The sequence below is a fragment of the Talpa occidentalis genome, unplaced genomic scaffold, assembly GCF_014898055.3.
Source record: "Talpa occidentalis isolate TD23 unplaced genomic scaffold, MPIMG_talOcc4v2.1 talOcc4.7, whole genome shotgun sequence".
Classification (NCBI taxonomy): domain Eukaryota; kingdom Metazoa; phylum Chordata; class Mammalia; order Eulipotyphla; family Talpidae; genus Talpa; species Talpa occidentalis.
The window spans coordinates 51,939,086-51,952,003 of record NW_023605083.1 but is presented as its reverse complement, the minus strand read 5'-3'; the positions used below and the strand labels follow the sequence as shown (position 1 = coordinate 51,952,003).

The 12,918-nt window shown below is 43.5% G+C and overlaps 1 protein-coding gene across 1 annotated transcript in view; it reads left to right on the top strand.

Moving 5' to 3' along the window:
• The window catches only part of PAX5 (paired box 5), a 154,250-nt gene that overhangs the window by 6,612 nt on the left and 134,720 nt on the right, over nucleotides 1-12,918 (top strand). The window contains exons 3-4 of the mRNA XM_054689166.1: nucleotides 4,405-4,602; nucleotides 12,131-12,195. Coding sequence (XP_054545141.1) covers nucleotides 4,405-4,602; nucleotides 12,131-12,195 — 263 coding nt within the window. The remainder of the gene's footprint in view (nucleotides 1-4,404; nucleotides 4,603-12,130; nucleotides 12,196-12,918) is intronic.

The following is a 12,918-nucleotide window of genomic DNA, read 5'->3' as shown; positions in this document are numbered from 1 at the left end:
CACTTGAAACTTGCCACTTGACCCAGTGATTTGCTGCAAGCAAAACACTAACAATGCCGATTCTCCCAGAGGGCTGTTCAGCCTTTTAGCGCTGCCCTCGTTTATTTCCTCGGATGAGCCTCAGCACAATGCAGGGATGTGTATTTTGAGATGAGGAAACAAACCTAAGAGAGACGAAGTGAGTGACCTGTGTCCATAGGGCCGGTCAGTACTTGAACTGTGAAGAAAGGACTCCTAGATCATCCATAGCCCCAAATCAAAGCCACCGTTTTGTTTGCAGGCATTGTGAAGTTGTACTGGCAGCCAGGAACATTCTCGGCTTTCACTGTTCTTTTCCCTGAGTCAGAAAACAACCTTAGTCCTGTTGCATTTCAGTTTGAGAACAGATATACCTGAATAGCAGAGAAATATTTTGAAGTATGTGACTTCATGACTTGCTGCTTGCTCTTGCCCTCCCATCTGCTGGGATTTAAGACCTTCTCTCGAGTGGAGGGAGCGACATCTTCTAACCTTGGGAACCTTGCTGGGGCCAAGGAAATAAGTTTCAGAGCTAAGGGTCTGGCAACCTTTTAGGGAGCTTGATCCCTGTGTTTCTTCCTCGTCTGCCTGCCCTTCACAGGTCACCTCAATGGTGCAAGTTGGCGGTGCCACTCCCGGTTAGTACTCAGCAAGCAAACGACCCCCAGCCACAGTTCAGGGAGAAGGCAGAGCTCTGTATCAGTTCTTGGTAGATGGCAGTTTTAGGTAGGAGAATGAGAGCAGGAGTAGAAGAGGAAAAATAGAGGAGAGGGAGATAGAGAAAGAGAGAAAAAGGAAACAAAGAGAAAAGGGAGAGAGAGAGAAGATAGAAGGAGAGAAGAAAAATATTGGCGATTCCCAGCATTAGACTTGTACAGCCGAATGGATCTTAGCTTGCTTGTTGGGAGGCTGCTCCACTATACTGAGGGAAGGAGAGAGAAAAAGAAGGCTCTTTCCTTTGTTTTTGCTGAGACATCTTTGCTGAGCCGACATTTTGCTCGGTACTTGAATTCTTCTCAGGGCAAGATGCTGAGCCCTTCTCAGAGGGGATGTCCAAATGCCAGGTCCTCATGTCCTGGTGCTGGGAGCCCTACAGATCTCTCCTGGAGATTGAAGGGGACGGGACCCTTGCCAGACCCCTCCGGCAGCCTCCTGAGGCCCGAATAGATTTGTCACTAGGTACAGTGGCACTCGGAAGTTACGCGCCGCTCCGGTGCCTGGCCGTTTAAGTTGTCAACAATAAATTGGAATTTCATAGCTCATTATTTTCATAACTAAGAACCACAGTGGACAAAATGTCACTCTAATTAGAACTGCCTTTTAAGAAACAAGTTCAGCCCTAAAACAGTGTGACTGGAAATTTCTGAACTGGGGCTGTTCCATCCACTGAGATTTTTTTTTTTTTGGTCGCCGAAGAATTTGATGGGCGCACACAGGTGACAGATTGTGGAGAGTGTGCGGTGGCTGTGTTTTCAGAAGCTGCAGGGCAAGGCTGGCAGAGTCCCTGCAGGCATGCAGGGACCCCCATCATCTTGGAACATGGGAAGTCTGCCAGTTGCGTGGGTATTCAGTCCACAGAGCTCAAGACTCCAGAGGCGCTCGACAGGCACAGCCTGGTGGTTGGAGGCCCATTTAAATCCACCCAGAAGACCTGGCTGTTGTCTTCTTTCACTGGAGCCTGGGTGGACGGTTCAGACCACTTGGAACTGGGTGGTATGTTATACAGTAATAAACACTCAGAGGGTTTTAATCCACAACGCATGCTCTTTATGTTTTGCTAAGCTTTTTCTTAATCATTCTGTATTTCTGCCTTCACAACAGCCCTGCAAGCAGGGCAGGCTTTGCCATTTTATACAAATGTGATGTCTGAGACTGAGGGCAGCTAAATGAGTTGGCCAAAGCCATACAGTGAGTTGGCTTCAGAACCACTGACTAGTAACTACATTCGTGACTCCCAAACTAATGCTCTTTGCTCGGAACTGCACTGGGTGTTGGTGGCTGCTGTTCGTCTGTTGTGTGGAAGCTGAAGGACTAAGCAATTGTTTTGCTGAGCTGAAAGGACAGTTATTTAGTCTGAATCCTCACTTGATACAGTTGCCAAGTGAGGTTTCCTGAGTATAGGGTTGTCGTCTATGTGCTTGACCTGTGTGTCGGTCAAAAGGAAGACAGAGATCTCTCAGGTCACAGTTGGCACTGCTCGGGTGGAATCGGTAGAGAGGCTTCTATGCGGGGCAAGTGGCGGGGGAGAAGAGGCTCCATCTTGCCACCTTCTCAGAGTGGCTGCACGAATATTGCCGTATCATTAAGCGAACATGTTTTGAGCACCCAGCGTAGGGCTATCTGTGTGTGTAACTCTTGCCTCAAGGCATTTGGGGACTATTGATTGAGTGAGTGAATAAATGAAAAGATTCACATGAAAATGCCTGGTAAACAGTAAAGCTCTATACAAATCCAAGGGATCATTATTACTATCACTTTAATGTTATAGCCAAAGCAGCAATTGACTTGAGTGGTAGGCTTGCTGGATATAGTCAGTTTGAAAGCTGGGGCTGCCTCTAACTTCCAGAAGGGAGTTGGGCAAGTCACTTAGTCTTCTGATGATAGGTTTTTCCTTTTATTAAACCCAGCTGGCCTCTCAGGATCGACGTGAGAGTTAAGATAACTCAAGGGAGATCTCTGTAAACTTTAAAGCCGGTGTCTAAATGAGTTGTTGTGTTGATAGCAAAAAATGACTTTCTATGGCAAAATTGAAATGATAATTGGAGGCAGCAGACATTGCTGTGTGCCTTGATTTATGGATTTTTCTAGACTGGGAAAAAAGTATTTTCTTGGATATTTCTATAAAAATCTGCTTGCAACTAATAATTTTTCAGCAATTATAGAAAGAGGGGGGATAAGTTGGGCTTTCCCTTATGGTCAAAATTTGTAAATGGCTCAGTATTTTCAATGAAAAATATAATTTCCACTTCCATGCCACTGCTCCAAAATTATTTCTACTGTTTCTGGAATGTCATTAAAATTGATCCTAAACAGATTTAACCCAGGATGAGAATTTCAGCACTTCTTTATATGTAAACCTGTCTTGTTCCTAGGTAGCCTTTCCCAGCAATTCCGTGGAAGAATGGCCTCTTTCCCTTCCTTATTATAAACTCTAGTTAGGTTTAAAAATTACTAGTCATTTTTAAAATGTCTTTTTGGTTAAATTTTTTTTCAACTGCCACATAATCTCTTTTCCAAAAGGAAGTCAAGAATTCCTTTGTAAATGTTGAGATATCCCAGTGAAGGCTCAGATTCAGAAAAGGAATCAAGCTATTTTTTACTCTGAAATGATCTTTCATGGCACTTTTCTCCCTGGTCTCGGTTTTACTGTTAAACCCTGACATCCTATTTGCACTAACGAGGAAGAGCTGATAGCATGGAAATGTCCTTAGAAATAGCGATTTACCTCAGGGGAGGTCCCTGGAAGAGCTGCCTTGACTTGTGGTTGTTTGTTTTTTTTTTTTTTTTTGGATTTGGACTTATATAGAACATGTATTTCCAGTTCATTCTGGAATCCTTTTAATTTTAAATCATGGTTATTGTTTTTCTCTTATTGAAAATAAGTTGCATTTTAGGGGAAAGTTTCACAGAATGCAGACAAGTCTGCCAAGGGATAGGAAAGCTGATCAAATTAAAGGTACAAGCCAACTCTCTGGGGAAATTTTAGCTCAGGAGGCTGAGCCACTGTCCTGGCTTGGTCAGTTGGACTTGTGTGATCCTGGGCAAACTGTTTAACCTCTATGGATCTCTGTTTTATACCTATAGATGGGAATCTATTCATTCATCAATTCAATCATTCAGCCATTCAAAACATATATGTGGTTTGGAACTATTATGGGATCAAATGGGAAAGCTGACTTGTAAATTTTCTGTAACCTATAAATGGTAGACAAATGTGAAAGAATGAAGGAATGAATGAGTGAATGCTAGCATCTTGACCAGGGCTGTCCAGTACAAATATAATGTGATTCATGTATGAAATTTACAAATTTATGGTAGCACTTTCAAAACAAGAGAAAGAAACAGGTACAAGGAATTTTAATGATATACTTTACTTAACCCAAATATAGACAATATTATTTCAATATATTATTAATTTAAAATTTATGAATGAGATATTTTACCTTCTTTTCTGTACTAAGTTTAAAAATCTGGTACGTATCTTACACTCACCACATCTCACTTCAAACTAGCAGCATTTCCAATGCTGAAAAGCCGAGACGGCCAGTGCTGCTGTATCAGGCAGTGCAGATCTGGATGTTTCCTAGTCAGAGTACCCTTTTATTTTGCTGCCAGCACCCATTTTTCTGTTTCTTATGGCTAATCTCTTTTCTTCTTGGGTCGTAGGTATTATGAGACGGGGAGCATCAAGCCTGGGGTAATTGGAGGATCCAAACCAAAGGTCGCCACACCCAAAGTGGTGGAAAAAATCGCTGAGTATAAACGCCAAAATCCTACCATGTTTGCCTGGGAGATCAGGGACCGGCTGCTGGCAGAACGGGTGTGTGACAATGACACGGTGCCCAGTGTCAGTTCCATCAACAGGTGAGGGACTGGTGCCTGTGGGGGACTAGGGTTCTGGGTAGGATGATGGATCTAAGTGTGCAGATGGATCTTATAGGCTCTAAGTGTGCATTCCCTGAAGATTGGTCTCTTGGTTACCAGACAGGAGGGAAGCTAATGGAACATGATGTGTCTCTCTATTTGCCCTTCCTCTTCTCTCCAAAGTGGGCAGGAGCCCGAGACCCAGGGAAAGGAGGTCATGCCAACATCATTCCTGATTGAAATTCTTCTGAGCCCAGAGTAATTTCCATCTCTTCCTCACCAACTGTCTCTGTGTGTCTATAACTTAACAATGAGCTGTCCTGAGTACACTTTTACAAATGTCACTTCTTTGAAAGCCCAGGCTCAAAGTTTTAGCATGGACTTATCTCAGAAGTTCCCGGGATCTTCGTGGCCTCTATTTTGGGCAGAGTTTGGACCACTGAGTTTGGGAAACAAAACCCTAACTTGGAGTTGGAAGACTTAGCTCTTGTTCCAGCTCTACTACAAACTCAGAATGTGACCTAGGCAAAGCTTTTTTTTTTTTTCTCTGACAGCCCAGGGCCCTGGTGGTTCTGATGTGGGTCTAAGATCTCCAGGAGTGATATTCAGGATGCTAAGATGCTGTGGAAGTAGGAGATTGCCTTCTCCCACTTGCCCTGACTCTCACCCATGGAGAGAAAGAACCAGAACAATACCATGAGAATCAGGCTTGAGCTCTTTCTAAGAGTCACAGCACCTCCTTTTCCTCTCTGGTCTAACCCAGAAAACATGGATCTCAGAGTTTTAAAAGCCAATTCCTAAAAGAAAGTTTTCTACTGTGGATGGTAGTCTCAACTCCACTTAAACCCATAGAGTCAAGGACATAGATGTGAGGTGAATAGAAATGAGTGTTTTCTACACAAGGGAAATGTAACCATTTCTCCAAGGTTACACCCTAACCTTGTCAGTGGTGAGCCTGCCCAAAGGACCCCTCACCTCAGTAGAAAGAGTTGGTCAGTCTAGAATCTCTTTGAGGTCCCCTGGGGTCCTGGCAGTCATCCCTGCTACAATGGCTCAAATGCACAGAATTGCTGCGTGTCCATGATTTAACTTCCAAGTCCTGCTTTTCTTCTCTCAGCAAACTGTTACTTTGTCCCTGACATCATGCGAGGTGCTGGGATGAGAGTGGGTAGCAGGCACACAGTCTTTGTCGAGGGTGGGCTTCTGGTATGCACTTAGCAGTCTTAACAGTCCAAATTAGGCATGAAATTGTTGAGAAAATGGTCACTGTGGTGGCAGGTTTTGGGGAATAACTTCTGTTCTTTGTCTGGATTACCAGGGGCTCCTATGTGCTTTGGGAGTCTCCTACTTCTGAATTGTGGCAGTATTTCCATGACACAAAACAACACGACTATTTTCCTGGGTCTTCACAAGCCCAGTATGGAGTGAGCACACACTCTTAGGTCAGTGAAGAGGCAGTGAGTCTGCTCTGCAAAGGAATCTCAGCCTAACCCAGCAGAATTTGGGAGCCCCCAGATTTCCCAATGTATAGTGTAGTGGTTCGAAAGATAACTTAGGTTGCTGGTGGGGGTCACAGACTCTAATGCTAATGCTGGGACAGGCAGATATTGCAACAAACAGAGCAGACTAGTCTTATACCCATAGTGGAGCAGTGGGTTGATGACAAAGTAGACCCCAACAGGTCTCCTGAGGGATAGTCGCTTCTCAGCTCCTGCTAAATGCTCCAAGAATGTGGGTCCAACGTTTGCCAGATTTTTTTCCTTTCTTAAAGAGAAACCAGAAACTAGGACTTGTGTGTGCACAAATGTGTGCATGTTTGTGTGTATAAAATGTCTGTGGAGTTAGCAGGTTGTGGAGTTAAACACTGCCAACTAATTTTAGTGAAAAAAATGTCTTGCAGGACAAGCACATGTCATTTGTAGGGCCCTCGTTTACATTCTCTATGACACAAAGATACAAATTATTTTGTGATAAACTTATTTGAATGTATTTTAGAAAAACACACCAAACCAGTGAGTGTGAATTTTGTGATTCCCTTATTTATAGTCAAGAACTAATATTGCCTTACAAAAATTAATCTCCTTAAGTCAAAAAACAAGTTATTTGAAAGAAACATGAAATAGATGGAGCACAGTGGCTGCAGACATAGTGTAGGCTATAAGGGGGTTAATGGAAAGGGGTATCTAGGGAAATAGTGGCTCAGCTTTGTGCCCAGAGCTGTGCTGGGGGTGGAGGGTGGGGAGGGCACGGACACTGCTGACTGCTAGTTGTTAGGGCCTGGCCAACTCAGGGGCCACTTAGGGGTTCTAGTCCATAATGGTGGCCCACTGACTGTGCTTCTGAGGTACTTTCACATCTGTGGTCTCCTACAGCCCTCAAGGCCTAATTCTGCCCTGTGATAGGTACCTGAGGCCCAGGTGGAGTGCAGACGAATTTTGAGATAGAGATGGGAGTAAATCCTGGGGTCCCTGATGGTGAAAGAAGGGCTGGTCTCTTTCCACTACTGCGCTGCAGGACTCTGCCCTGACAGAATTGAAGATCTGTGAGGAAAGGCAAGGAGGACTAAAGCATTTCTACCCTGGATCTGAGCCTTGCACCTGACATGTTTTGCTGCCTGTCTGCCGGCTCCCTCTGGGACGTCAGCTCTTTCCTGGGCTCTGGGAGCTCTTCTTGGGAGCACTCTTTGGCTCATCACTCCATTTTTCAGTGGAAGTGCTTTGGTGTCTCTCACAACCATTCCTGTCATACAAATAAATAAGTGTGGTGGGACAGTCTGAGCTTGCTTTTGTTGCATTCTGTACCTCTAGCCCCCACAAAGACTGAACTGTCCCAGCTTACAGTTTTATTTTTCATATGAAGGCAAAGCTCCCATTGCATTCAAGCAGATGCAGCTTCCAAATAACCGTCTTGCAAATGTCACTGTGTCCGAAGGTCCATAGCTCCTTCTCCCTGCCCCTGTCTCCCTTGAAGGCAACCCTTTCCTATTTCAAATAGCGAGGGAGGGCAGCGCTGGATTTGCAGCTGTTCTGGTGGCTGCAGAGACATCTCCACTGTCCACGCCTAGAAGTGTGTGCCTTTCTGTTATCTTCCAGGAGACCAATCTGGGAAACCATGCCTGACATGGGGTTAAGCAACACTGAACCTACTAAGCTTGTGGGAGATTTCCTGGGACACAAGTCATTGTGGTGATGTGACAAATACGGGCTGGGATGCTGTACAACCTGCATGAGGCATTCTTAGAATCAGCCTGAGTGTCAGTTGGAGGTGGCTGTCCTAGAGTGGACCCAAGTGGTGGGTGGAATGGAGTCTCCCTTCTGCTGTTCCAGTCTTGTGACTCTAAGTTAGGGGCCACGTGGGAGGACTGAGAGGCATTTCTACTTAGGGAACAGCTCTATTAGTACCTGGTGGTTGTCATGTGAAAATGTGGGGTCAAGATTGCTGTGTGCTCTGCTTTTTCAGAAGAAGCTAGAAATCCATGTATTTATGTAAAAGCTACCAACTTACCAATACCGATAACTAAGATAAAAATAATACTGTATAGGAAAAATAAAATTTGTACAGGGATGGATATGACCTGGGGATGACAGTTTGCAAACTTGATTGTGTTTTTTTTTTTTTGTAAAAATGTTGCCTCTTACTATTCAAGTGGCTTTTGGTGACTTTTTTTTTTTAATAGAGGCATGTTTTATTTATTTATTTATTTGTTTGTTTGTTTGTTTTTGTTTATGCATGCACTGGGTACAGTCAGAAGCACGGGAGGGTGAGAGAATTCACCAGAGCCAGAGCGGGGAACAGAGCAGGCAGAAGGACCGAAGTACACTGCTGAGGGGAGCAGCGGGCGGCAGGAGAGGTCTGCTGGCCATGTGGGACCCTCCTCTGGTGGCCGGGGAGCAGCCGGGGATCGAACCAGCGCCGCCGAGGTCGTGGGCAGCTTCGCAACCCAGCGCTCAACCGCTGAGCCACCGGGGAGGCCCTGCAAACTTGATTCTTAATCCTACCTTGGGCAGCAGCTTTCTGAGATTACCTACCCATTCATTCTCTCTTGTACACATCAGTCGCAGGCGTGCGTGTCACCTGTGAGCCCTCTCCCAGCTTGGCCCAGTTGGAACCTCGGCTTTTGAATTCTTGGCAAAGCCAATGGCCCGAGGTTCTTACTGTGCCAATGGCAGTTTGAGCAGTGCAGTAGTTGCGGGTATTTCTACAACCCTATCTGGGCTGTGAGAAGACATCGTCTTTCTAAGCAGCGGGGGCAATGTTGAAGTCAGATCCTAACAAATGCCTGTAATACTTCACTGCTCTTGAAGTTTTAATTCTCAGACTCTAAATGGAATTTGAATCCAAATTGGCTTTAAATTTCAAGGAGGAAATATTTTGCACTGGAGTCACTTCCTTCGAAAGTGGTTCAAAGAAAGCTACTCAGGCTTGGGAACTGGGAGTTTTCAGCTGACTTACTGTGTGATCCTGGGCAAGTCACTTGAATGCTCTGCCTTTCGTTTCCTCATTCACAGAAATTGATTCATTGCTGAGGTCCCTTCTAGGTTGGATCATCTAAGATGTTCATATGGCATCCAGGATCATGTTCATACTCAGCAAAATAAAGGCTGTGCCTTTTAGCGTTGACTGCCAGTTAGCCCTGACTATCAATTTTCTATGTATTACTCCTGTTGTGACGAGTCTTAAAGACACCATTTTTTCCCCCATTTTTTAAAAGAATTGCTATGATTCAATTTGTCTTATTCTTTCCATTATACTTTCTTCTCAATGGACCATGATGCTCTTTGTTCTTGTCTTGGCAGCTGCTGCAAGCATATGGACAAAATCTGTATCCCTGGGGGAAGTGTTAGAGGCTTCCCTACAATTCTGGCTTCCCCATAAAGGACAACCCCAGCACAACCTTAAAATGGAGTGTTGGGGTGCCTGCCTTCCCCTCCCCAGCTCCCAAGGCTGGGGAGGCAATTCCATGTGTTTTTAAGACATTTGTGGAAAATACGAACCTTTTTTTCCCCAAAGATTTTATTTTTATTTATTTATGTGTACAAAAACTGGTTTGTAGGCCAGAGGTACAGGGTACAGTGATTCAACAGAGACAGAGTGGGGAGCAGAACAGGCAGATCTACTGAAATACACTTCTGAGGGGAGCAGCAAGGGAGACAGTAGAGGTCTGCTGCGCCATGTGGGTTAGCTCCCTAGCCAGGGATGGAACTCAAGCAGCAGTGACTGGCCATAGCTTGATAGTGCTGAGACTTTAACCCCTGTGCCACCAGGGAGGCCTGAAAATATGAACCTTTTAAGGTTAAAGCTGAGTATTGATCTTTATGAAGATAATACTGAAAATAACAACAGCAAATATCTATTGAACATTTATTATGCAAATGCCATTATTCTCAGTGTTAATTGATTTAATCTTCATAATAACCCCATGAAATAGGAATGATTTTTAGTCCCATTTTGCAGATGAAGAAATAGAGGCATCAAGAGATTAAGTAACTTCCCCAAAGTCATGTAACTGACAAATGGCAAGACTGGGATTCAAACTATAATATTTTGCTTCTAGAGAGGCTTTTTTATTTTATGCACACATTTAATGGCCAGACAATGCTTTGAAAATTGACAACTTTATGCTGGAATTCTATGGGAAATAGGTGCAATATATACTACCATATATTTATATACACATAACCTATAATATAGATAAATTATATTTATATCTTATAAAGTCATATGATATATATCTAGGTATATGTTTGTAGACAAATACACCTATATACATACATATAGGTACATACATAAATGTGTGTATATGTGTATATATATATGTATGTGTCCCGCCAGTCCACACATCTACAGAGAAGGTAACATACATACAAATAGTAAAATTAGATCAGATGTTACTTTAATTCTAGGTGATCAAAAAGACTACATCACTCCCAAGTCTGTGTCAATATGCTCCACATCTGCTTAGTCAAAATAAGTGGTTTAAATATTGGAGAAGACAGACAAAGAAAAACTCTGAATATAGTTGAGGCAACATATATGTTGACTCACTGAAAAAGGAAAAGGACCTTTGCTGAGCTCATGCAGCCTGGGTTCCAGAGGGCCTGTGGTTGGGAGGTGATGTGGTGAGAAACATCTATTCCAGGTCATTAGCGGAGAATGCTGCATGGCCTTGGTGCCCAGTGAGAAAAGAAGACAGAGGCCACAGCAAAGGAGATTAAGGGAAGGCACCTGCCACTTCTGTCCTCTGCATTTGCACAAGCTGGAGACCCAAAGCAGCTTGAAATGAACCAGTGGTCTTGAATATGAAAACACTCCTCTTATAATGTTGACTAAAAAAATGCAGGCTACATTTTGTTAAGAGAAAATGATGTTTCCAAATATGCTTAGTAATGTTAGCATAAAGGAAATACACTGAAATGTGATTTTTAGATGTCTTCTTTATACTTGTCCAAATAGTCTACAATGGGCAAAGAATACTCTAGTAATAAGCGTTGTTTTAAAAGGTAATAGTTGGAGACTGAAGTAGAACTTTTTCAAATAAACTTTCTGTCAGCTCCCAAAAGAACATCTGGCCCACGCCCTGGTGGGCTGCTCTATGATATGTCAGGCTTGGGGTCTTGGTTAAACCCCATGTGTTTTTCCAGGAGGAGATTTACTAACTAAGCTTCCCAGAGCCCAAGATTCTGCAGAAGGCCTTCAGAGCTGCCAGGTGATAAAGGAGAGGCAGGGCTGCTTTTATCCCTTTTATGCCCTGGGCTTTTCCATAGGTTATTTTTTCCCCCAAAGGGATTTAATTACTTAAGTAAGCCAAGAGTGGACTGTTGCAACTCCCTTATTGTATTGAGGCCCACACGGAGTGAACTTACCCCAGGTCACAATCAAGTTCATATCAGAACCGGAGCACAGTCTCTGTGAAGACAGGCCAGGCGGCCCTAGCTCCCAGGACTATGGAGTCTGTCCACGAGGTTTTGTACGAGGTGAACAGGATTTCTTTTAGCAAAACCCAGCCAGTCCTCCCCTGGTAGTACTTCAGCAATTTAGTTTCAGAACTCCATATATACCCCCTCCATGGTTGTTTTTGATGTGTGGGGATCTTAGTCCTCCTGTGGCTCTCTAAAGCAAAGAAACAGGGACAGAGACATTACCTGGTTCAGTCCCTTCATTCCACCAGGGAGGGACGGAATTATCTAATATCACTCAGCGAGTTCCTTATGGAGCTGGAGCTGCCACTGAGAAAGGGATACCTATTGGCAACATGAACACATCTGCCTCTTGCTATAGATGCACCTGAGGTCCAAAGAGGGTGCAAGTTGCCCAGAAACTTGGGAGGTAGGAAATGAGTTGGGGTTAGTCAGAATTCTTCCAACCCCCTAATTCCCAATCTGGGCTTATAATCTCTCCTCATGTCTGCCCCAGCTTGATCCTTGCCCCAGCTTGATATGGGTTTTCTGGTTTTCCATGCATAGCTAGTTGAGATTGCTTCTTCTCCATGATGGTAAATAGCCAATTATTTTTTCCCCAATGCCCACAGGATCATCCGGACAAAAGTACAGCAGCCGCCCAATCAGCCGGTCCCAGCTTCCAGTCACAGTATAGGTAAGAAGAACTTCAAAAAAAAAAAAATTTAAAAATCTAATGGGTTCCAAATATTCTAAAGAACTTTTAATCATTCTTATGGACAGATAATTCTGCATAAAACACTTCGGCACACGTACTAATGCGCCTTCTTTGTCATTCTCCAAGGGCTGAACCTGGTAAATGAATTTTATAAATACTGCTAAAAGGTTTTGAATTTTACTGATTATTATGATAAATAGCTTTCACCATGAGACAGAAAATTGAAATCTAAGCCAAAAAAAAAAAAAATCCACTAATGGGGGTCTATAGAATGTCAGATAATTAAAGTAATAAATCAAGAAAGGGATACTTATTCATAACATTTTCTGCATCATTAGTCAGTAAGTAGTTTTGAATGTGTTTTTTTCTTCTATCAACCAGCCCTTCTACAATTCTTTGTGCACTTGCAGTCTTGAGTGAAGATGTGGCAAAACTTCCCAAACTTTCTTTTTCTCTCTCTCTTGCTTCAATCTCATGTACTTCATGAACTGTCAGGGCTGCCAGTGGGGTTTCTGACATTTGTGGTGAAGTCTGAGAGTGACTCTGAAGTCAGAGTAAGGATGGGAGTTATATTCCCTACTACTCAAGAGTTCCACTTTTCCCTTGCCTTCCCTTCCGTGCAAAAATTTTGAGATGAAAATGACCCCTATCAATTTTAGACATATTCTTTCTCCACTTGTGATAAAGGAAACACCTCTACTG